A 25,125-nucleotide genomic window follows, 5' to 3' on the forward strand; every position below is an offset into this window, starting at 1 on the left:
CTGAGATAGGAGTTAACAGTATAATTTTAAGATGTTTAAAAGATTTATAGTATGTCTTTTAGTCTTCCACAGACAGACTTGTAGCTTCTGGGAGAGGGGAGAAAGGCAACAGCAGTGGGGAAAGTGTAGAACCTGAATTCAATCTGTAACTGAGTGTGAACAACTGAGATAACTCATTACCTACAGACCAGTCTGGCCTCCTTAGCCCCAGGATACAGCAGGCACTGTTCCCAGGAAGTGTCTGCATACATGCTACAGGGGCAGCAGCTCTAGACATGCAGGGAGGGGCAGGTGCCTCTCCATTTCTAACTCCTGTGTTATAGCAAACATAGGAAGAGGAGATTTATGTGGTTTAGGAAGAGAGTAGAGAGAGAAATAACAGGTTTTGGAGTAAAATAAAAGAGTCAAAAGCAGAGAATTCCCTTTGATTTTTTGATTGCTCAGACCCATGCCTCAGTAGTAGCAACCAGTGACCTATGCTATAACCAAGGCCACAGCAGCTGCTGTGTAATCCCAGCCCTTGTACTGTTTGTTGGCAGAGACACAGCCTTTGCAGCACGTGGCAGGGAGATAGGCTCTGCCCTTGCCCATGTGATAGACAAAGACTTTGCCCTGCATGAATCCAAGCAAGCACAGCAGGGACAGGCTGTAGCTACAACATTGTGAACATCATGCTTTAGCTGGAGAGAGACAGAATTCCCCATGAGAGAATCAAAAATAAACCAGAGGGAGGACAAAAGAAATTTGCACATACTCTGATGGATGGCCAAGCAATAAATACCATTACCCGTTGGTGATGTCAGAATACCCACAATCCCCAAGAATCCTGGAGAGTCCCTGCTCACAGGTAACAGCTATGGGTCTTCTTTCTCAGGGATCATTGGCTATAGGTCCCCAAGATAGAGGGAGCAGATGTTGGTAACAGGGTTCTGATACAATGGAAATAGCCTTCAGGAAAGTGATTTCAATGAGACAACTCAGCTTTATTCTAAAGTATGTGAAATATAAAGGATTGGGGACAGTAACTGGGGAATCACTGATTAAACAGCAGACTCCTGTCATAGCTGGGTTAGTGCAGCACCAGCCTATGAAAATAACTAGAGCCTGTTACTTAATTACCATATGGTCAGCAGAGGAAGGACATTTAAAGGGAACTACATTAAGGTTTGGGGAGACCCAAAAGTGTGAACCTATTCCACCTTGTCTGAAGGTCAGAAAGTTTTCAACTTGCTCAAAGTTGTTGAAAGCAACTTTGGCTATATACCTTGACCTAGGGTGTGGTTACTTGGTGTTTTCCACATTAAGATGGTCGATGGACATAGATCCACTCCTCCCTGACCAAAGGTCAGAGAATTCAAGCATAGTTCTGCTCCTTCTTTTGATTTAGGAGGTTTGACTGAGGGAGTGGCTTCCTTCTGGATAATTGGACTAGGGTGGGTTTACTGCATAAACAACAGAATACTTTTTCATGAATTAATTTCCTAATGTCTCAAAGTACCGCAACAAATAACTGTTCTAGTTGTTCATGTTAAAGTAGTATGTTGCCTTCTTCTCCCATTTTGTATTAGTGTATAAAATGTATGGATATTTAAACATGGGCAAACTTAGTACCCAGAACTCAGTATTCAGCAGAGACTGTAGTGGCCCTCCGAAACTATTCTGTGTCTTTGTGATTCTTTCTTATCTTCGTTCTCCCTACTTAACATTTTCTAATCCTCATGCCCCTATTCTGCAATGTGTCAGCAGCTAGGATTGTGGCAGAATTCACCGCAAAAAGGTGGCTCTGACAAAGGGTCATCCTTGAGATGAGTCAGGCAGGGAGCCTAGGGACATCTTCCAAATAAGAGCAGGTAGAGAGCAAGAATCCTCTCTGGGGAAGGCGTCCTTCCTGTTGCTGAGTTGAGAGAAAACTACAAGACCATGGTAGACTGTAACGTCTGATCAGCAGGGCCTCCTATCAGGTCCATGTTTCTGCTGCCATCAGGAACTCTAACCCTCTATAACTGTAAGCTCAAAAAAAAACCTCTTCCTTCTATATGTTTACATTATTAGGGTATTTTATCACAATAATAGAAAAGTAAGTAACTAATATACCTAGGAGCAAAAAAGAAGACAAAACAAAACAAAATAAAAACAAGCCCTGTGATGTAAGCAAGTGAAAATGGTCTTCAGAATTTTACTTTCCTTTTTTTATAGCCTTTCTGTATGAAAATTTGGGTTTGTGCACCCTTCTTAGTTCATTGTATTCAGGACTCTGGAGTGCCTAGAAGCACCTTTACCTGCAAAACCATCATGCCAGGCCTTGTAATATTTTTCTTCTTAATAAAAATAAATGTTTTTCATACAAAATATCCTGGTTATGATTTTTCTTCACTCTATTCCTTCCAGTTCTTTTTCTGCTAAGCTTGAAGACAGTGAGCTCTAGCAATTCTGTCTCTGCCCCTTTGGTGATTGATTTACAGGTAGGTGTGCACAGGACACATGACTAGTTGTATGAGTACTGGGATCTAAACTCTGGTCCTCACATTGTGCAACAATGCTCCTAATTATTTTCTCTTTAGTTTCACATTCTTTCCCTTCCTTCCTTCCTTCTTTCATTTTTCTACCTTCCTTCCTTCCTTCCTTCTTTCCTTCTTTATTTCTTTTTTTTTTGTTCCTTTTGTTGTTTTGAGACAAGATTAAGATAAACTTGAAGCTTAAACCTATGGTCTTCCTTCGATCCATGACTTCTGGGATTCTAGGCTTGTGTCACCACACCTAACAAAGTTCTTTTTGATTGGCCTATGAATCTGATTTTTCTGAACAACCCTCAGAGTAAGATGAAACCAACCATAATTTAAACACAGGAACAGCTGCAAATAGAGTACTTGTTTGTGAGTTTGGATTCTATCCTGTTTTAGTAATTTTCTTGATGCTTTTTAGTTAACATATTCAGGGGCCCATTTAAGTATTTCATCTTGCTTCATAGACAGCATAGGAGGTTAAAAATACTCCTCATCACTGTAGGAAAATGTCCTCTTTCTGAAGATTCTCTAGAATGAAAGGGTAAAACAGATTAAATAGAAAACACATTGTTTTAATGTTTATGGTATTGTTATGCCTTCAATTCCAGGACTCAGGCAGATGAGGCAACAGGATCATGAATTCAAGAACAGACTGATAGTATGTCAGGACTCTGTATACAGCCAAACAAAATGAGAAGAAAGCACCTGTGCAAACACTCCTGGATAAGCAATTAAGAGACCTGCCTGCTCTTACAGAGGACACTGGTTAAATTCCCAACACCCTCACATTACATCTGCAATGCCAAGACAATGTGTCATGTCTGATACCCGATTTCTCAGGTACCAGACATGCATGTAGTACATACACATACAATGTAGACAAAACACTTATACACGGAAAATGAAAATAATATTAATTAAAAATAACCAACAATAATAAGCAACAGCTGTGTGATCAACAGCACCTTAAGCATCTGTGATCAGCAAGATGTTCTATTCAATAGCTTCTGGGGACTTTTTCAGACGTCAGTTTCAGGTTCCAGACACCCAGGAATGACATGAACCTTCTCGGAGACACAGGGGAAGTAAAATATTTTCTTCTATGCAGTATAAGGACACATTAAGAACAAGCAGTTCCTTAAGACGTGCTTCAGTGAGGACACAAATCCAGCCTCTTGGCCAAGGTTTGTCTGTTGACCCCAGAGGCAGCAGCCTACAACTGGCAATAGGACAATTGTAAAACACAGGACAAAATGAATAGACTTAGAATATCAAAATCATTTGTAGGGTCAAATATCTGTGGCTTCTTGATTTCTGGGAGGCAATTTAGAGTCCATATAGAATCTGAAAGAAGGTTTTAACACATTCAGGCATGTGTGCGAGAGTCTGTTCTCTTCTTATCTGTAGTTAGTTAATGGATTATCCCTGTCTGATCTCCATCCTCCATCATTACTCTCTCCCGTCCTTTAGGATAATGGTTTACTCATAACATTATTATTACCCATAAGCTAGGACAAGGGCAAACCCCAGCTGTGGGATATCCAAAAGTCTACCACAATTCATCAGTGAATGATGATTTATAGCACAAAGCAAAGGATGTAGGTTTATTAACTATAGTGACACTGGAGAGAGCAATAGATAAAGCAGTCTAGTGACCCCAAATCTGGCTTCTGGGTACTGACATAAACTTTAGGTTTAAACAGAGGAAGAGCTGGGGCTGTTGGTAAAGGTAGATGTTTTAAATAGTCTTGATCAAAGTGTGGTTGTTTGATTATTACATTAGTTTTGGTTCAGCAAGCCTTTTGAAGGAATCATCATTGTTATCACTTGTTGAATGCTGTTCATTGTGGCTATTTCTGATCTACAGTGAGATTCCAGCACAGATAACTGCCCTCATATGGAAGAAGATAATTCAGAGAGCCTTTATATTATTTGTTGTTGAGTTCACCTCTTTGTCAAAAAGGTGACTACAGATTTAGGACAATGACCAGAGACCTTTAGGTGGTTTGGGAAAGTCTGACGAGATTTTGAGAGCTGACAATAACATGCCTTTGTCACTGTTATCCTTAGCACTCTGGAAAAGGAGCACATTTTTGTAGATTCTTGATTTTATTGATGAGAGAATCTATGAGGCCTCAAAGGGGAGAATATGAAAGTGGTTTTATTAAGGTTAGATTAAACAATGGGGTAAGTGGACAGGAGAATTCAGCACTTGTTAGGAGAAGGGATAAAGATAGAGGGGGAGAAGGAGGACAGCAAATATACTTTAAATAGAATCTATAGGTCATAGACACTTCTTACAGTACAGGGTAGACATATTGAACAAAGAAAGAACTGGATACTCAGGGTTTTTCTTATGCAAAAGAAAGCTGTTTCTCTTAGTCTGTTTGCTTTTAGAACTATTTTTAACTATATTAGGCTCTTCAGCATGCATGTATTTTATATTGAGACTATTTCCTCAAACTCCCTTTCTTCTTGTTTTCATTGCTCTATCATAAGTCTTCTTTGTCTTCCTGAATGTTTTACTTCAAGATCATTCCACAGATAGATATAGACACATATGAAAATGGCTTAATAAAGAATGTAATAGTCAATGAAAGAAAACATCCAGGATTTATATCTGAGATTATTAACTGTAGCAGTAGAATATTATGAAACTATTTTTTACAATTTAAGAGAATGGAATTTTTTCTGGACTTCATTTGGTTAATTTGTTATTTATCTTTGGTTAATAACAAATATTGAGGTCTCTTAAGACTTAATGACTATTACCCCTGTGCACTTACACTGCTTGCTTATCCTGCCTTTAAGAGACTAATGTGACAATTAACCTTACCTGTCTTGTATTTCTCAGATAATCAACTTATACTTTATAACCTAAGCTAATGTTTAGCTGTAATCTTAAATTTTGTACTTTCCCATTCTTCTTTCACATAGTAATTCATTCATTCTGAAAATCATTTGCTGAAATAAAACAAAAATAGAGAGTTTGAGAGCAGTCTTCTAAAATAAATATCAACAATAAATGTTGAGCACACTATGTAGATTTTGTTTGGGAAACAATGATGCTTGAGTACTGTTTATAATCTGGGTCAGTAGCAACTGAGGTATGAAAATCACTTTCAGACTGGCTGTCTCCTGAGGTCAGGATATGCTGATGTTGTTCTGCTCCTTCTTTGTAATTATGAGGACCACCTGGGAAGAGGTGTTAATCCAAGCTAGTGACAGGGCTTCAGCAGTGAGATCAGTCTTACCACCCTGGAAACAGAATGCTAATGAAGTACCCCTCAGTTTACCTTGGGAGATAAAAGCTGTTTAGAAAATAAATGCAGGAAATCTTCAGGATTTGATTGAACCCTGAGACAGCCTTCTGATATTGCTGTGTGGAGGGTGTCTCAATTATTCCTGTCCCTTCATACCAGTCCAGAGAGATAGTTTATGTTGGGTTTGGACCCTAACATTGAACTTATTAAAGAAGTAAAATACAGAAAATCTGAATTTTGAGTGAAACTTTAACACATGAAATAAGAAAATTAGATAACTAAGCTGAAGGTGAATATTCCAAAGGAATTTTGTTATCTGTGTGCTTGGGTGTAGTGGATTGGCTGCAGGACCCTGGCAGCTTCCTACAAGGTAGAGACCATGCAGCAGGTCCACAAACCAAGGTGGCAGCTGGCTAGTCCCTGGTGAGCAATGTGGGCAGGTGGCAGGTGGGAGGCACAGATGCTAGGAATCTCCAGGACTGCTGGGGGACCCAAAAGCAGCCAATCCCAGAGACCACATGGCAGGGAAGGTGGCTGATCCCCGGCCAACAAAAAGATAGGCAGCAGGTGGGAGACACAGAGATAGACATACCATACAGAATGAAATTGGATATTTATTTGGTGTTATGGAGGGAAAGGAAAAGGGGAGAAGGGAGGAGGGAGAGAGAGAGAAGAGAGAGAGAGAAAGAAGAAAGGGGGAAGGGGAGAAGTGGGGAGAGAGGCAGAAGCTGCCTCTTCCAGAGAGGGACAGAAAGAGAAAGAGTAGGGCAGAGACTGCAAGCAGGAAGGGAGTGGGCATGGCTTGTCTCTTAAAGAGACAGACCATTACATCGGGTACAGATATCAAGCTTTGTTTGAAAAAATTTATAAAGTATAAAATTTATAAATGATATTAAGATCTATAAAACAAATACAGGGTGAGGAAATTTACTAAGGTTCTGTATCAGAATTTATGTTTAGAAATGAACACCCTGATGATAGTTTTGCATCTTATAAAGTAAGTCTGGTGTAATTATCAGGGGCAGATTATCAAAGCTAGTATTTTTGTTTAGGGGCTGAGTCAAACATCTTTAATACATAAGCTTTCTGGGTATGTTTGTTGTAGAGATATGAAGGGATTATAAGAATGGACTAACTCCAACTTTGGAGCCTTTGCTTGGCCTCGCCTATCTTGACAGAAATAAAATGTTTGAGTTTTGCCTTTTATTTAGCTCAGGTTACCGAGGAAGGACAGACAAGAGTCAGACTTCTTGGGCTGTGGACACCATGGATCTCAAACATAATTGTTCAGTGAAGCTGAATGATGGAAACTTGATGCCAGTGCTTGGATTTGGCACATTTGCTCCGGATGGTGTAAGTGGGACTCTCGGGAACTAAAGCATTAGATATCAGCTATCCTGGAAGTGTGTTCAGAAGGCAGAAGACAAACACCTAGAGAATGATTCACCTGGGCTTCCCTTTCCCTGCTTACAATTTACTTCTGTTCATGCTTGAGGATGAGTATTGGTACTTGATGAGATGCCAAGATGTTAGGTCTGGAGATTTGGAGGTTAAAGATTTTGTAAGCAGATTATGTCATTATTGTTATTAACATTGTTTCCTGACAAATCTCAATGCTTGCTATATATTTAAGTACTTATATCTGTAAGTATAATGAATCCTTGATATCAGTATTCTTATTAATTTTTAAATTTTTATCATCTAAAGCTCAGTTTTCTTCTGCATTCTAGTCTCAGTTAGAAATCCCTGTGGGCAATGGATAGAAGAGAAAATGGCTAACAGTAGGGACATCAGACTGCAGCTTTGCTATGAGTTTTTTTGGAAGAAGATGCATTTGTTAAAGAATATCAACTATTTGAACAGATTTTAAATTTTCGTACAGGTACACAACATGTTTCTATCTTATGCAACACTCATTCCATATCTCCAACTACTCTCAGATTCTCACTTCTCTTTCCCAACTTCCTCTTCTTCCTCCTCCTCTCCTCCTCCTCTTCCTCTTCTTCTTCTTCTTCTTCTTCTTCTTCTTCTTCTTCTTCTTCTTCTCGTCCTCTTCCTCTTCTTCCTTCTCCTCCTCTTCTTCCTCATCCTCCTCCTCTTCTTTCACCACCTCCTTCTGCTGTTTCTGCTGCCTCTTTTCCTCTTCTCCTTCCTCATGCTGTAGCGTTTTCATATCATGAGATAAATAACAATCACCTATGTTAGGAATGATTAATATTCTGTTTCTAAGGCATGTTTTCAACACTGTTTGCTGACTGAGAATTTTTTTCCCCTGGTACAAAGCCAGAGGGGCAACCTGACCCAGAGCTGAGAGTTTTCAAGGAAAACTGACATAAACATGTTTGGGTCTGAAGTTGGTGGAGAGGAAAATCTGCTTCCAGAGTCAGCTTCTCAATGAGCTTTAGCAGCCTATGACAATTTACCAACATTGTGTACAATATATATTTATGCATATGTGTATTAAAGCAATCGTGGTAAATTCTGTCACTCTTACCTGATAATTAACCAGTATATTGTTCTTAATCAAGCGTCTAATTGTCATTAAAATTTATCCTGGGTATTATAGAAGTCTGCAAATGCTATTTATCTATTTCTGTGTCTCTTTCACAACAAAATAGATGTATTTGAAGCAGAGTTGAAAAGCTGTTAAGATGAGAGTAATGAGGAGGATGATGATAATGATGTTGATTAAAACAAGGTCTCATGGAGTTTGTGCTGACTTTGAACTCATTATGTAGATTAGGATGAATTTCACCTTCTGTTCTCCGAGCCTCTCCATCTTCCAAGTGCTAGGATTGTAGGTGTGAGCTATTCCATCCACTTCTCATACTTTCTTGTGTAAAGACTGTCTCCTTCAATTGTTCCAGAAACCTCATGAAAGAAAGGAAGTCAGTTAGTTCATGGAAAATGCCTAGTACTCAAGAGCCTAACATAGTGTTGGACTAGAAGGCAGCACTCAGTAAATGCTTACTGCATAAATGCTGAATGCAAAGACCTGCAAAATGAAGGGAATAAAAAAATCTTGAGGAAACAGAAGAATTATTTGGGCAAAATTGAGAGCAATGGGAAATAGGAACTAATTTCCATTCATCACTTCACAAATACCTATGTATATGTACACCTGTCTAATATACTGAGGGCCTTAGAATTTTTCTCACAGTTTGCTGCTTTATGCTAGCTAGTTCCGTCCAACTAATCTTTATTGAATGAAACTTGCATTGACATGCTTCAAAAGAATTCCACATCACTAATTTATTCAGTCAAGATTTAGAAGTTAATCCTTCTATAGTCTGTGTCTCCAGATAGATTGTAAATCTATTATCAAGGTTGTATCATCAAACAAGATCAGCCATAGGGCTAGCTGAAACTCGAAAAAGAATGTGATAAAGATATAAACGACTATTTTTTTCCTGAGTTTGTAACATCTTCTACTTTTCATACTCTTGTCTTATAGATTCAAAAGAGCAAGGTTAATGAGGCCACCAAAATAGCCATTGATGTAGGTTTCCGTCACATAGATGCTGCATACTTCTACCAAAATGAGGAAGAAGTTGGGCAGGCCCTCAGGGACAAGATGGCTGATGGAACTGTGAAGAGAGAGGATTTATTCTACACCACCAAGGTGAGCACTTGTGGCCAGAATGGCTGGAAGTCACTGTCAACGCAGATATGTCCTGGGGAAGGAGACACCACACCCTTGGTCTCAGATTGAATCATAGCTTTATTGCAAAGACACATTATAGAAACATAGAGAAGAGGACCAACAAGATGACTCAGTGGAAAAAGATACAGGCTGTCAAGACTCTCAACCTCTTACCCTGGCCAGTCTATGGTAGAAAAGAAATGATTGCTAATATCCTATTATCCTATTTCTACAAGTGTGGTATCCACGTACATGCACTGATGGTCTCTCTCTCTCTCTCTCTCTCTCTCTCTCTCTCTCTTTCTCTCTCTCTAACACACACACACAAAAAAAAAACTATAAATAAGAAAATTAAAAAATAAAGTCTTGTTTTGTCCCAAAAGTATCATAAATGTGGGATACAGATACTCAGTATATCTGAATATCAGATATTTTCTAGATGAAGTAGGGACACAGTTCTGTTGGATAATCTGACCTCTCTGGGCCACAAGAAAATAATTCTTCAGGAGAATCTCAAGTCAGGTTGAAAATATTGTTTACAAAAGGAAAAATCCTCTTCTGAAATCTTCACTGGTGGACTGGTATTTGTAACATTTCCTCAGGTGGAAAGGCAGTCTTCCAGTTTGATTCCATCTGAGTTGATATCCCTACAGATGTCTCCAACCTATGTTTACACTGGTGACAGCTTGTTTTTAGATGGGATCTCCTAGAATTGGTTCTGGATTTGCTAAGAACCATGGATCCTTTGTCAACTTGACTGCTGTTTGTTCAGTTACTTGGAAACCTCACCCAAGAGAATACATCACTCTGCTCTGGATGGACTTTTAACTGGGAAATTCCATCTGGCTACCTAATAGGGCTTTCTACTAGATGTTTCCCAGCCCCCTGATTTATAGTTTTGCTATATAGTTTCTATATCTTCTCTCTATTTTTACCACATCCATCTCATCATTTCTTGACTCTTTCAAGACCAAAACTTCTAATTCTTGAAACATTGAATTTGGTTGTTTTCTAAATTCTGCTCATTCTCCTGACATTGTCATCACTCAAGTAAATCTCAGTATTCTATTGAGGATGTGATCTATGATGAATAACATAATTTTGATTAGTGTTCTGCAGAGTTTGTGGGAAAAGTTGGGTGAGGGGAAAATCATTATACAAATTGTTGAAAAAAATTTAATAAAAATACATAAAAACTTAGCCCAAGATGCTCTTAGCTTAGCTGAGACCACCATAGCACATCCCAATCATTTCACCACAATGTGTGATTCTGTTTGGAAATTCTAGATTTGGGCGACTTTCCTTAGACCAGAGTTGGTTCGTCAGTGCCTGGAGAGATCACTGAAGAAACTTGGGCTGGATTATGTAGATCTCTGTATTATTCATGCACCAATTGCTATGAAGGTCAGTTTTGGATTTTTATTCCCTAGATATGTTATTTCAGGCCAATGAGATTTTTTTCTGGGTTTTTACTGTGTATGATACATCAATCTGAGCTGAACAGAATCTGTGATTATGAAACTGTGTGACAGCTGAGAGATGCCACAGGTAAAACTCTTCAAATGCTCATCCTCCAGGCTTCAGGAAGGTTGAAGTTCAATGACTTCACTCCTTCTATCATCAGCATGTCCCCGGTTGTGGAGACTTCTGAGACTCCAGGGGGAGTCTCCAACTCCTTAGGGCATGTTCTTGCCTATATCTATCTCTCACGCTAGAACACAGAGATCTGAATTTGGGTAATGGACAATTAGGCTTGGGCTCCTTTGGGCCTCTAGGCTTCATTTTCTTGTCGAGGTACATGTTTACTGATCACATCTGAAATACTCATTAATTTATAAATGAGGCATCATAAATTGAAACAAAAGCTCATAATTAACAGCGAAAGTCCCATCCTTTACACTATTCTGCTATTGGGATATGGAAATTCCAACGGGAAGAGTCTTCATAGTTGGTGAGATTCAGTGTTTCATGAGGGTCACAAGGAAGAAAAGTGTTGGCAATCAAGGGGAAAATATTCCAGTATAATCTATTAGGTAATTTCACTTTTGTTTCTCCAGAGTCCCCCCTAAAGACACATGTGCACACATGTATGTGCACACACTCCCACACACAGAGTGAATGTTGGATGAGTAAGCTCATTTGCCAATAGAAGTTGACTATTAGAGAAAGTTTTGTTAACTTATTTTCTCTCTACATTCTAGCCTGGAGAGGAACTTCTGCCAAAGGATGCCAATGGAAAATTTATTTTAGACATAGTGGACATTTGTGATACATGGGAGGTATGTATTGCTCTAGGCAATAAGCACTGTGTGTCAAGAGAGGAAGTAATTAATACAGAATTAGAAGAGATGGATTTTGTTTCATTAACTGACAAGTCTAAGGCATATCATAATGCCTAGTCTTATAATACCTTACTATTCTAGGATCTTGTCCTAGGTAAAATGTATCTACTGTTCAGCTGATATCTCTGTGAGGCCTGATCATTCCTGTGAGGGAATGAATGAGGAGTGGATATGGGGGCGAGAGGAGATGAGGAGAAGGAATGGGAGGCGTGGTGGTGGTGGTGGGAACTGTGGTTGGGATATAACACATAAGAGAAGAATAAACCACAACAGCATCAACCACCACAATCCCTTCTCTGTCTTTCTGTAATCTCATCTGTAGAGGAAGAGTTGAGAGAAGCTGAGTTTAATTTTTAATCTCAGCTATGATTTGAGGTAGATATTTCTTTACCTACTAGATCCTATTAACAATAAAAGCCATATAAAAGGAATTAGCTGAAAGAGACTCAAGAAAGGTTACAATACTATTCCAGGACAGATAAACATGCCTTTGGAGAAGTATAATCTGCCTTAGCACAGAGCAGACTGTGATAGAGAATGAATCTTGCCACTATATACCCTATCCTGTATACAGATTTTCAACATTAAAGAGAAAATGTAACAATACATTTTACCTAGCACAAGATCCTAGAATTCTTTATCTTTGACTATGATGACATTTATTGAAGAACCATTATAATCCTGGCATCACAACAGATGCCACTGATGAGGGTGGGGAGGGTAAGGGGAGACTTAATATGTACTTGCTGTTCTCAATGTGCATGTAAATGAATGACATATATATATATATATATATATATATATATATATATATATATATATATTCATTGCAGGTGAGTGCCTTAGGCAAGGCTGTATTCATGTGTCAAAATTGTTTTGAAATTTTAACCAAAATTATGTAAGTAAATGAAGTTATTATGTAAGCAACTGAAATTATTATGTAAGTGTTCAAATAATCCCAAGGAGAATCTCCAAAGGGCAGAGTACAAATAGGATTAACTACATACTTCTTTCTCCCAGGCACTGGAGAAGTGTAAAGACGTAGGTTTAACCAAGTCCATCGGGGTGTCTAATTTCAACCACAAACAACTGGAATTGATTCTGAACAAACCAGGGCTAAAGTACAAGCCCACTTGCAATCAGGTGAGCTCTAGTTCACCTGGACTGTGCCTTACCTTCTGTTCTTCACAAACTTCTTTCTTACTCCATATTCCCCAAATCTCTTTTTCAAACCAGCTATTTAGGTTTATAGCTATTTTCACTGAGACAGGAAACATCAGTTATGGCTCAGGTTGACTATATTGGGAAGAACAAGACAGGGGAAGGCAGTTTGGTTGACTAAAATCACAACTCTTAAATGGAATACCATTGCTCAGTAACACAGTGTGTGCTGTATGAAAATCATTTAAAATCTTAAAAAAAAAACCCGATTGAAATAAAGCAGAGCAAAATTGTCTTGCTCCTATATTGTTCTCGTAGCACCCTAGATCATTTGTGTTGGTTTCTTTCCTAAATTTGTAATGAAATTTTTTTAATAACTTTTAAAGTCTTTTAACCTTTGCACAATTTAAAGCTACAAATCCACCGAGAATTGTGTGGGTACAACTTCCTTCACCTGCACACATCAACACGCTCAGGCAATAATTTCTCTTCTCTACAAATTTGTCATATACATAGTATTTGAAGTTTTGAGGCAGGCATCATATAGTTTTAGCCCATATTTTAAAAATACACATTTTAAAATAATTAACAGTGCTTAAACACGTACACTTTCAGCAAAGATTGGTATCACTAAATATCTTGAGTGTCAAAGTATGAATACTTTTTTTTTTTATTTTCATGGTACTTGGGAGTGAACCAGAGGCCTCACACACAGTAGCCAAATACTCTAACACTGAGTTTTAGCTTGTGATCTTTAATAGACATTTTGAGGTAGGCTCTCTTTGAACGATCTGGTTGACCTGAAATTTTATTCTTCCTGCCTTACTCTCCCAAGAATCTAAGTGTTTGTCACTATACCCTGTAACACATTGTTTTATTTTGTATTTATTTATTATTTAAGACAGGTTGTTTATTCTTTTTATTGAGCTATATATTTTTCTTTGCTCCCCTCCCTTCTTTCTTACTCCTTGTTCTGCCCTCTTCTATATATAATACCCACACTCCCAGTTTACTCAGGAGATCTTATCTTTTTCTACTTCAAATGTAGATTAGATCCATGTATGTTTTTCTTACAGTCCTCATTGTCATCTAGGTTCTCTGTTGTTGTGAATTGCAGGCTGCTTTTCTTTGCTTTATGTCTATAATCCACTTATGAGTGAGTACTTGTTATATTTGTCTTTCTGGGTCTGAGTTTACCTCAATCAGTATGATGTTTTCTAGATCCATTCATTTGACTGCAAATTTCAAGATGTCATTATTTTTTTCTGCTTTGCAGTATTCCGTTGTGTAAATGTACCACATTTTCTTTATCCATTCTTTGATCGAGGGATTTCCTAGTAGTTCTACTCTTATTAGTAGCTCTCATAATTTTGGTTTTATTTTTCCAAGATATTGTTCATCATTTAGGCTTTGGATAATGGATCTGGGACATTTAGATTGTTTCCAGTCTCTGGGTATGACAAATAATGCTTCTATAAACATAGCTGAGCATATGTTCTTGTGGTATAATTGAGCATCCTTTGGGTATATACATAAAAGTGATATTGCTGGAACTTGAGGTAGATTGTTTCCTAATTTTTTGTGAAATCACCACACTGACATCCAAAGGGGCTGTACCAGTTTGCACTCCCACCACCAATGGCGGAGTGTACCCTTTATCCCACAACCTCTTCAGCATAAGCTGTCATCAATGTTTTTGGTCTTGGTCATTCTTATGGGTCATTGGACATTCATAAGATGAAATCTCAGAGTTGTTTGGATTTGTGATTCTCTGATAGCTAAGAATGTTGAGTATTGGTTTATGTGCCTTTCAGCAATTTTAGATTTCTTTTTTGAGAGTTCTCTGTTTACTTAAGACAGGGTAGTCTTGTGTAGCTTTGTAGCCTGTCTTTGAATTTGCTCTGTTGTCCAGAATGGCCTTGAACTCACAGAGATCTGCATGCCTCTGTCTCCTGGGTACTGGGATTAAAGGCATGCACCCCCACTACTCTGCTATCCCCTTATACCACACCTTGTGTTTTTTTTTGTTTTTTTTGTTTTTTTTTTTTTTGCAAATTGATTCAATGTAGGGAGGTAAAATGACCAAACATCACCACTGGGTGGTATATCTATGAAGTTTTTCTTGAAATCAGAGGTTCGCTCTCTTGCATTCATATCCCATTTCCATCTTTTTTCTCTGTCCATTTCCCTTCTCCCTGTCCTTTGTTCTCACTCTCACTCTCTATCTCCTTTGATCTCTTTATGGAAGAAATTAAACATTTATTTTGTTAAAGTTCCCCACAAGATAGGGGAAACTAGTCACTGCTCACTGTGATAGTTTGGTAGGTTGTTTTTGAATTTCTTATACATTGAGGATCAGAGAAAAAGGCTTGATAACAGAAGACAAAAGTCATATAAGTTCCTAAAGCTTAAAAGACATGACATTTCCCCATCCAGTGCAGCCACTCTTGTTCATCTTTCTACTCGCCATTGTTCACCTTGACATCCAGTCCTTCTACAAGGCTTCCACTTCTTCCCTCTCTAGGGGCAAAAGCTTGCAGTCTTCTAACGATGGCTATACCCAGTCCTTGCTCTAACAGGCTATAGCTTCATTCTATAGAAACTGACAGAGACTGCAAGTTGGAAATGTTGACTTTAATCTTAAAATAAAAATAAAAGATAAAATACAGAAAAATGTACTTCCGGGTAAATTTGAAACTTATTGTACTTTAGTCAGTATAGAAGTAGATCTGCCCTTAAGGCACTTTTAAAATAGGCATGACCTTGTTGGCTATACATTCTAATACTGTTTTGTTTTGGAAATTTACAGGTAGAATGTCACCCATATATAAACCAGAGCAAACTCCTGGAGTTCTGCATGTCCAAAGACATTGTTCTAGTTGCCTATAGTGCCCTGGGATCCCACAAAGCCTCAAACAGGTAATGAGACCACTGAACTTTATTTACGTATGTCAATAATTCCATGTTGACAAACATTAACTTTTATCCTTGTGGAAAAGTTCAACTATGAAGAAACCATTTTAACATTGCAGAAGTTCCTATGCACCAGGGATCAACTTCAGGTTCACTAGTGGTCTTTTATTCTTGCTTTATCTGTCTACCTGTTTACAGCACTAATAAGCATAGTTCTAAAAATAGATTTTAAGGGCCAGTTTATAAAGATGAGACTACGTATATTTTACCCAGGCCATTTTAACAAGTGGGTGGAATGTAAAGCCCACATTCATATCCTTTCTAGAAACTTCCTTATTTCTGCAATATTTAATGTTTAATTTAGGAGGGACTTAGAACCATCTTCCCTCATAATATCAGCTAATGTTATACAGAAACCCAAAAGAGAATTCCCAGAAGAGAACATGATGTCTTTCCAAGTGGTGATATTGACTTGCAGAGTATCTAACATGTTATAAGAGATTTTTCAAAGGATATATGCAGCTGAATTCATGAACTTATAGTTGTATGTGCATTGATATGTTAAATAAATAGTACTGCTATTACATTTATCAGTGATTTCTGAGTTCTGTTTGTAGACTCAGAGACAGTAGATTTGCATATGCCCACACTGGTTGATTTTTTTCTTTACTTTTCTTTCTCTCTTTCTTTTTTTTTAACTTGACACTTGACACATGCCTAGACTTATCTGGTAAGAGAAGGAAATTATAACTTTAAAAAAATTGTCTCCATTAGACTGGCTTATTGGCAAGTCTGTGTGGTATTCTCTTTATTAATAATTGATGTGTGAGGGCCCAGCCCACAGTGGGTAGAGCCACCATTGTTGTCCTGAGTTGGATAAGAGAGGAAGTTGAGTAAGGCAATGGCCACCTTCCTTCATGGCCTCTGCTTCAGTTCCTTATGTGAACCTTTTTGAGGATGGACTGTGATGGGGAAGTGTAAGATGAGATAAGCTGTCTCTTTCCCAGGCTGTGTTTGTCATGATGCTTTATCTTAGCAATAGAAACCATAACTAAGACAGACAATAAGAAAGAAGACATTTTGATGACTGTCAAAGACATTGTCTCTTGTCCTGAACTTAGTAGAGTGTAGCCTTTACTGTAAAAACTTGATTTTCTCAAGTAAAAATAAAATAAAACAAAGTTGATCAATAATATAAATAAATAGCATTTTGTATGCCTTTAAAGTTCTTATTACTTCTGAGACAGTTTTCGACACTTCTCATTTGCTCTAGAATATTGCCTGTTCTATAGGAATGCTGTGTTTTTAGTTAAGAGGAATGGATTGAATTAGGATCATGCTATGTAGAGCAGGCTGTCTTCAAACCCATGAATAGCGACCTCCTGCTTCAGTCTCCCAAGTGCTAGGATTGCAGACTTCTGCTCCCATGCCTATCTGGAATTCACATGTCTATGCTTTTGTGGCCTTTGTCATCACAATTACCTGAGCTCATGAAATTTTATAGCAATTCTCCTGAATTCTTTCTTTCCTTCCTCTCCCTCCCTCTCTGTCTCCTTATCTTTTTTCTCTTTCTTTTCCTTCCTTTCTTTCACTTCTTTTCCTTCCCGTAATTTTAGTTATCAATTAATGGTAGCTAGAAATTATCAATGGAAAAGTTCTAGAAAAGAAATATGCAATTCTTATTTTAAAATTTCTTATTATTCTAAGTTACTTGATGAAATCACATGCTGTCTGGGACAATGATTAACCTTTTTTTTACTGTATTCTCACCAAATCTACTCCATGTTTGCGAGCCACTTGTTTGTTTGATTTATCCAAACTATCATAGCATGACAGGGCTTGCAGTTAGGAACTTTTATTTTACTTAATAAAGTCTCAAAATTATGAGAATAGGACTTCTTGAAACTTGGATAGGGCAAAGAGAGACACTTACTTCATTTAAAAATGGGCAAGTTCTCAACTTAATGATAGAGAAAATTTATACACTGAGATTTCCAAGATCCATGATAAGACTGAATCTTCTACCATGAAATTGTCAAGAAGAAAAAGGAAATTCATGCTAGCTTTGAATACAATCAAATATAAGATTCACTTATTCATCAAACATAACTTGGAAAAAGTATTTCATATATACATATATTTATAATACACATTGGTATCAGTGCTATCCCCAGACCCTCTGAAGATAAAAGGGAGTTTCTGTATTTCTGTTATATTCTATTATATGGATACCTGTACTACACAGTATTTATCTTCTCATCTATTGACGGATTACTTAGTTGTTTATAATTGCTACAATAATAAATAAATCACTTTTGAATACTTACAAAATTTGCTTTAATTATAACATATTGTACTTCTCAAAGGTCTGGGAATATAGGTAAGGGGGCAATATATTCCAGATTTGGTATCTCTTTGAGTATATGTCTGAATTTTTTCAGGATAAGCAGTGATAGCCCATACCTTCTGGGGGAACCCATCTTAAAGACCATTGCCAAGAAACACAACAGAACTCCAGCCCAGGTTGCCCTGCGCTACCAGCTACAGAGGGGTGTGGTAGCTTTGGCCAAGAGCTTCAATGAGAAGAGAATCAAAGAGAACTTTGAGGTAAAAGACCAGGGCTATTTCTCCAGAATGAGACCATGGGGACAATTTCCCTCACATGGGAACACTTGCTATTTATTTGCTCTCATGCGTTGCTGCCTTCTTCCACCCCCCACACTTGTGTGATACAGACAGCATTTTGAAAGGCCAGCAGAGAAAGCGTGGCTTTCCTCCACACTGGTTTGCCTTTTACTATTTCGTTAACATGCTGTATTGAATCTCCATTACTTCAGTTGGTTGTGGGAGTATTTTCAGATGGCAGAAACCTTTAAATACCTTCATTTCTATTCTTTGTATTCTATGCTTTTCAAATCCCTGTTTGTACTAAGGACTGCAATTTGGATTAAGATTAAATTACAATATGACTGCTTGTTGGTTAACTCACTGCATTTTATCAATACATTTTTGCTTTTTTTTTTAACTTCCATAGTTCTGGTCATGGGTCTGTTTTTGTTTTCCATTAACTTACAATTATTTAGTTATATACTGGTGAGCTTTCTGAGGTGTGGGATGTTATATATGAACATTTCCCCTTTAATCATTGGTGTTTCTCTATGAAGAAAAGGAGCTAGATAAATTTATAGATTGACCACATGAAGAAATCAATGATTAAAGTTATTCCTTAAATGTTTTTTCATATGTGCACTAGCTAGTCTCTCCTATCAGTCAGTGGTTTTTCATTTGTTTTGTTTAGAATCCCATAAGGTTAAAATTTAACTCTATATTTAGTTTCTGTATGTATTTGTGTTTGAGGGCACACTCACCAGCACACAGTGGGTAGCCAGAGAATAACTTGTGGGAATTGTTTCTGTTCTTCTACTACTGCACCTCAGGGGTGGATCAAAGTGTAAACAAGCACTGTCACCTGCAATATGGCAGCCATATTACTTAAAGAATGTATTTTTCAGAAGGACTTCTGGTGTATAGATGGATGGACAGTGTCTTGGTTTCTTTTCCTATTACTGTGATAAAATATCCCAGAAAAGCAACTCTAGGTAGAGAGGGTTTATTCTGAATCATACTTCAAGGGTACAGTCTACTATCACAGGGAAATTATAGTGGCAGGAGCCTGAAGGAGCTGGTCACTTTGCATCCACAGTCAAATGTAGAGAAGGTTGAATGCATGCTCACCTCTTCTCTGCGTTTTGCAGTGCAAGATCCCCTGCTCAGGGAATGATCCTACTCACAGTCAGGATGGGTCTTCTTATATCAGTTAGCATAACCAAGGTGATCCTATACAGGCATGCCCTACGACTCATCTCACTGATGGTTCTAGATTCTATCAAGTTGACTATTAACTTTAACCATCACAGATACCTTTAATAGATATAGATGATTAGAGAGAAATATATATTTAATTTTACATAATATGAAAAAATGTAAATTATGTATATATATATATAATATTAGAAAGGTCCTTTTGATTAGAAAAAGAATAATGTTTGATAACATTTGAGAAAATGTGATGATCAAGTGGTATTGTTGAACAATTGACCAGGGGAAGATTTTCTTCAACTGAATCAACTCTTCGAAAGGAGTTAAATCATGATGTTTGGGCAGGGCGGAGGTGAGGGTCTATTCAAAGCTGGATCAAACTCCAGGATAGCAAAGGAAGGAAAGCTAAAAATTTGGTTGAGACTAAATCTAGTATTTCATCTAGATTTAAAAATTAATTTGGGAGTTCTTTTTCCCTGCCTTTATTAAGATTAGGGATTGATGAGTCTTTCTTTTGTGAAATGGATCAAAGTAGGAAAGAAATGGATAAGGAGGAGCCTGCCATATTCAGCCAAAAGGTTTGAGACCCAGGCCGTCTGGAGACCAATGGTGAATAAAATTCTTCTCTTAAAATCACCTTTGGTGCTATCACCCTTATATTTCCAGGTAGAGGGACGCATCAATGGCTTATTTATTTATTTATTTATTTATTTTTTCTGAATTGTCTTTCTATCTAGGTGTTCGATTTTGAATTGACCCAAGAAGACATGAAAGCAATTGATGGCCTCAACAGAAATTTTCGATATCTTAAATTTTCATTGTAAGTATTTCCACTAGAGTGTTTTATGGGTTATTGGGTTTTTGAAACATGGAGGTGAACCATGAAAATGTTCTAAAGGATCCAAGAAATGATCAGTTTAGCTAAGCATTTGCTTTTTAATGAATGAGTTAAATTATGTGTCTGTGTAAAATAATAAGTAGTGACAGATAAAAAGGCTGCAAACATAGTTAAATTGTGCACTCAAAATATCCAGAAGTTGACTGAGACAGCAACTTTAAAACAACCAGCCTTAGTTCTCAATAGAGAGGGTCTCAAACAGAGGACAGGGTCTACTCAGGTGTGGCTTCTAGGTAAAAGGGCACATGACAGCATAAAGGTTGTATTAATAAATTTGATGCTTACAAACATTCAGCAAAGTCCAACTGGGAAAGTTGAGGCAGTTCCTAATAGACAGTCTTGAGCAGAGAAGAGTGAGCCCCTAGGGTGGGAATTCCAAATAAAAAAAAAAAAACCCAGAATAGAGAGAGATAACATTATCCAAATGGGTGCCTATAACATCCCGTTGAGACCAGGGAATACGAAGATCTACCAGTGACTGGTGGTGAGGAACTGAAATCAAATTCAAGATTCAACAGAACCAGAGACTCTAGGATCTGCTGCTCAAGAATGCCTTTATACTGCCATTCTGTGAAGTTTTCTTTATTATGGAAAACTCAGAGTTCAAAGGAGGGGGAGAGAAATGATGGAAAACATTCAGATTATTTCTTATCACTAGAAGTGCTCAAGAGACAGGAGATCTCTTGACTGAAGGGGATTGTTTGAATAATGCCTTTGAGCACACAAAGCTGCACAGCTAATAAGGGGAAGGGACACATCTTACCCTTGACATTCCTTGGCAGGTGGAAGGCATTCTCCTCTTGGGAGTAAACAAAGTGCTATGGGAACAGAGTTCACACAGCAGGCCAGTATATTATTATATGCAGGTCACAGGGGAAGATGAGGCAGTTCCCATGGCTGAACTTCCAGCTTCTTTTTCCAATGGCAGGCAATTTACATTATGGAAACCTGTCGCTGTTCTAAAAGCATGATGTTTTCACTCTTGGGCTGTTTTGCTGCTTTCTTCATTCCCTGTCAGAGGTTTTTGGGGGGTGCGAGGATCCCAACCCTAGACAAGGGGCCTAGACAAGAGGATACATCGAGACAAAATAATTGGTCTTAAATGCAGGAAGTGGCAACTCTGCTTCCAGAGCCAGCTTTTAGTGATCTGAAACAACATGTGATAGTATTTTAATACAGTGTCATTACAGAAAACACACCTGATTTTCAGAATAGGTTTGCAACAAAGGAAGGCATCCCTATGGACCTCAGAAGAGAGAAATTCCTTCTGAAGTTCAGATATGCAGTGAGACTCAGGACAACCCCATTTCAAAACTGGCCAGTCTGGGATTGGAGACTGGTTGTTCATCACTTCCCAAGCCAAAAAAACAGGCATGATAGCCTAAACGATTATTCTTAGCCCCTGAGAGATAGAAACAGGAGGATGAGAAGTTTAAGGTCACCCTTGATACACAGTGATTTTATCTGAAACACAGAATACATGTGACCTTGTCCCCCCAAATGGTCAAAGTTGCATCACTGTGAACTGATATTAAAGAATACACTATGACATATGGCCAAAACAAATGTCTTCAAGGTTCATTTGCCCATTATACTCAGATAACAGACAGATGATATAGTAAGAGGCCCATGAAAATACTTTCTTATTAGTGTTTATTGTAATCCAAAAAATAAAAGAGAATTCAATAATAATGAATGTACAGCTATGCATCAATACTATTTTAACTTTGTTTCCACGAAAACCTATTCTAACTTTGTTCATACTAAAGCAGTATAACATGTACTTTGAATAATCTGTGTGGAAGATGAACTCTCAAAGGTGATATGAATAAGTCCTAGGGAAAACATCATTCTCTTTCAGCTTCCTCCTCTCAGTGTTCATTGATACTTCCCCTGGGACAGTCCTTTACCAAGCTACATCAAAGGTGTCCTTTGACCTACACAAGCAAGTCTTGGCACAGAGTCAATCATATTAAAATTCTAAGAATAAAATAATGAAATCAGTTGATCCACAACCTTAATTGCTGATATATTCCATTGCATTTAGCAAGACAGGGTCCACTGAAGATTTTGTGGGTTCTCAAATCATGAGTGTCCTCATTTTGTCAATCAGAAGTGTGACTCGTGAACAACCAGTGTTTATTCTTTTCTTTCAGTGCGGTGGATCACCCTTATTATCCATTTTTGGAAGAATACTGAGCATGAGCTGTTAACCATTATAGAGACTCTCCTCCCTCCAGACAATGTGTATCTGTATTTGGTGGAGTGGTTGAGAAGCAGGATTCCTGCCTCCGTGTGCTTGTCAAATGTTACAATAATCTCAAGTGTTTTCCCTGATGATTATAAAGTAACACACAAGTTACAGAGAATTTATAAGATAAAAAGAAATATTTGATGTATCTTTCTTGATTGTTATGTAATTTCATGACTGCATTGTTATTTACAAAATTAGAATCAATTTCAACACACGGATCATATACTTTTAAATGTATTGTTTACAAATTATCAAACTTTATTGAAGAATTTTAGAGCACCTTTCTGGTTGTAAAGAATAGCTCTTACTAACTTACTTGATTTCTTAGTTATTGAAGCAGGTTTGGCAGTGGCATGCATCCCTTTTTTTTATTCCTTAGCAAAATTTTGTTGAATATCTGTTTTTCCTCCAGGCATTGCTTTATAATAAATTGGGAAAATTTAGTCTGTTTGCATATAAATATTTTTAAGTGGGGACTTTTGTTGAAATAAATGGCATAGGGGAAGAGAAGGGAGAGAGAGAGAGAAGGAAAAAGAAAAAGTGAGAGTTAGATGCAGAGAGAGAGAAAACATCTTGAGTATGAAAGCCTACTGGAAAAAGTAGGCTAGTAACCAAATCAAGTATTCAATGAGAAGTGGGGAGGGTGGGATGGGGAGGGAGTGGACTGGAGAAGGCTCAGCGGGAAAGAGGGTTTACTGTTCTTGCAATGTGGTTCCTAGCACACATGTTGACACTGCACAATTGCATGTAACTCTGCCTCCAGGACACCTAGGTCCATCTTTTGGCTTCTTTGGGCACACGTATTCATATGCACTTACCTTCCCCCCCCCAAAGATATACACATAATTAAAAAGCAAAAATAAAACTAAAAAAAGAAATCAATAAGCATCTATTGAAATTAATTTTTTTGATCTTTTATATTTTTCTTTTAAATTTTACTTTTTGATGTTTTGTTTATTTTTGATTTTCTGTTATCTTCATTGTTTTCTATTTACTTATTTATTCTGTTCTTTATGTTTATTTTTTCTTAAAATCAGTTCTTTAAGAATTTTGTATGCATTGTGTTCATACTTGCTATGGGACAATGGTCCTGTACCCTGTAACATTTTGTAAGTTGTACTGGTTTAATAAAATGATGACTTGCCAGTAGCCAGGCAGGAACAGCAGAATTCTTAGAAAAGGAAAGGCTGCATTTGCAGTCCTAACCCAGATGCAGAGGAAGCAACATGAGAATGCCTTGCTGATCAAAGGTGCCAATTCACATGCCTGACACAGACAAGAATTCTGGGTTAATATAGACTGTAATAGTTAATAGCAGGCCTGAGCTAAGAGTCCAACCCGTTTATGATTAATGTAGACTTCTGTGTATTTCTTTGGGACTAAACAGCCTCAGGACATGGCAGGACAGTAATCTCAGGCAATGCATACTTATCTTCAGGTCTTCCCAGATTCATTCCCCTTCCCTACCCATCTAACTTTGTGTCCTAAAAAAAAAAAAAAAAAAAAAAAAAAAAATACCAACCAACCAGCTAACCAACCAAACAACAAACTAACCAACCAATCAAACAACCAACCAAAACAAACAAACAAACAACAAAAACAAAAACCTCTTAAGATTAGTTTGTGCTTGCCGGGCAGTGGTGGCGCATGCCTTTAATCCCAGCACTCGGGAGGCAGAGGCAGGCGGATCTCTGTGAGTTCGAGACCAGCCTGGTCTACAAGTGCTAGTTCCAGGACAGGCTCCAAAACCACAGAGAAACCCTGTCTCAAAAAAACAAAAACAAAAACAAAAACAAAAAAAATTAGTTTGTGCTGCCAAAATAATTTTGAAAGTGTCATCCTCCACTGGAGTGTGATCAGCTAATAAAGGGATATACACTTAGAACAAACTGTCACATGCATTCCTTGTACTAACAATTGACTCGTGTTCTTTGCCTAGGGGTAGGAACATATAATTATCCACCTGCTAGGATTTCTTACATTGTTTTTACACATGACAAGTGGAGGGACTGACTGTGCTTCATTCTACATTTATTCAACAAGTTTGCATATTGAACAGTCTTGATTTATAAAGACAGCATCTCCCTTCAAGGTTAATGGGAATCATGTCTAATAAAGTAAACAGCCAATCTCCTTGTCAAAGAGACAGCCATTTTTACTGTTCATTGTAAATAATATGGGTTCCATCACCCAAGGTTTTTCTCTTTTTACTCAACCTACTGAATGTTCATATGCCATTGAATTGTTTCACTTCATGTTCTGAAAACTAGCAATGCAAGAACTGATGCAAAAGTGACCTTACTTTGGCTACAGATATTGTCATGAGTA

At 37.7% G+C, this 25,125-nt stretch overlaps 1 protein-coding gene across 1 annotated transcript; it reads left to right on the forward strand.

Annotated features, from left to right (window-relative positions):
- The first annotated feature begins 658 nt into the window (after positions 1-658).
- Positions 659-23,145, forward strand: LOC121432600 (aldo-keto reductase family 1 member C15-like). The gene is made up of 10 exons (XM_041630667.1): positions 659-847; positions 6,979-7,120; positions 9,222-9,389; positions 10,698-10,814; positions 11,612-11,689; positions 12,773-12,895; positions 15,723-15,832; positions 18,268-18,433; positions 20,383-20,465; positions 22,700-23,145. Exons 2-10 carry the CDS (start codon positions 7,034-7,036, stop codon positions 22,740-22,742), a joined length of 975 nt encoding a protein of 324 aa, XP_041486601.1. The 5' UTR covers positions 659-847; positions 6,979-7,033; the 3' UTR covers positions 22,743-23,145.
- The last annotated feature ends 1,980 nt before the right edge of the window (positions 23,146-25,125 follow it).

This window comes from Microtus oregoni, unplaced genomic scaffold (genome assembly GCF_018167655.1).
Source record: "Microtus oregoni isolate MIOR12 unplaced genomic scaffold, Mior012 000035F_ref0000213, whole genome shotgun sequence".
Lineage (NCBI taxonomy): Eukaryota > Metazoa > Chordata > Mammalia > Rodentia > Cricetidae > Microtus > Microtus oregoni.

Coding starts and splice junctions, on each gene's coding strand:
- LOC121432600 (XM_041630667.1), top strand. CDS start 7,034: ATGGATCTCAAACATAATTGTTCAGTGAAGCTGAATGATGGAAACTTG. Junction 10,815..11,611: donor ATGCACCAATTGCTATGAAG/GTCAGTTTTGGA, acceptor TCTACATTCTAG/CCTGGAGAGGAACTTCTGCC. Junction 20,466..22,699: donor CGATATCTTAAATTTTCATT/GTAAGTATTTCC, acceptor CTTTTCTTTCAG/TGCGGTGGATCACCCTTATT.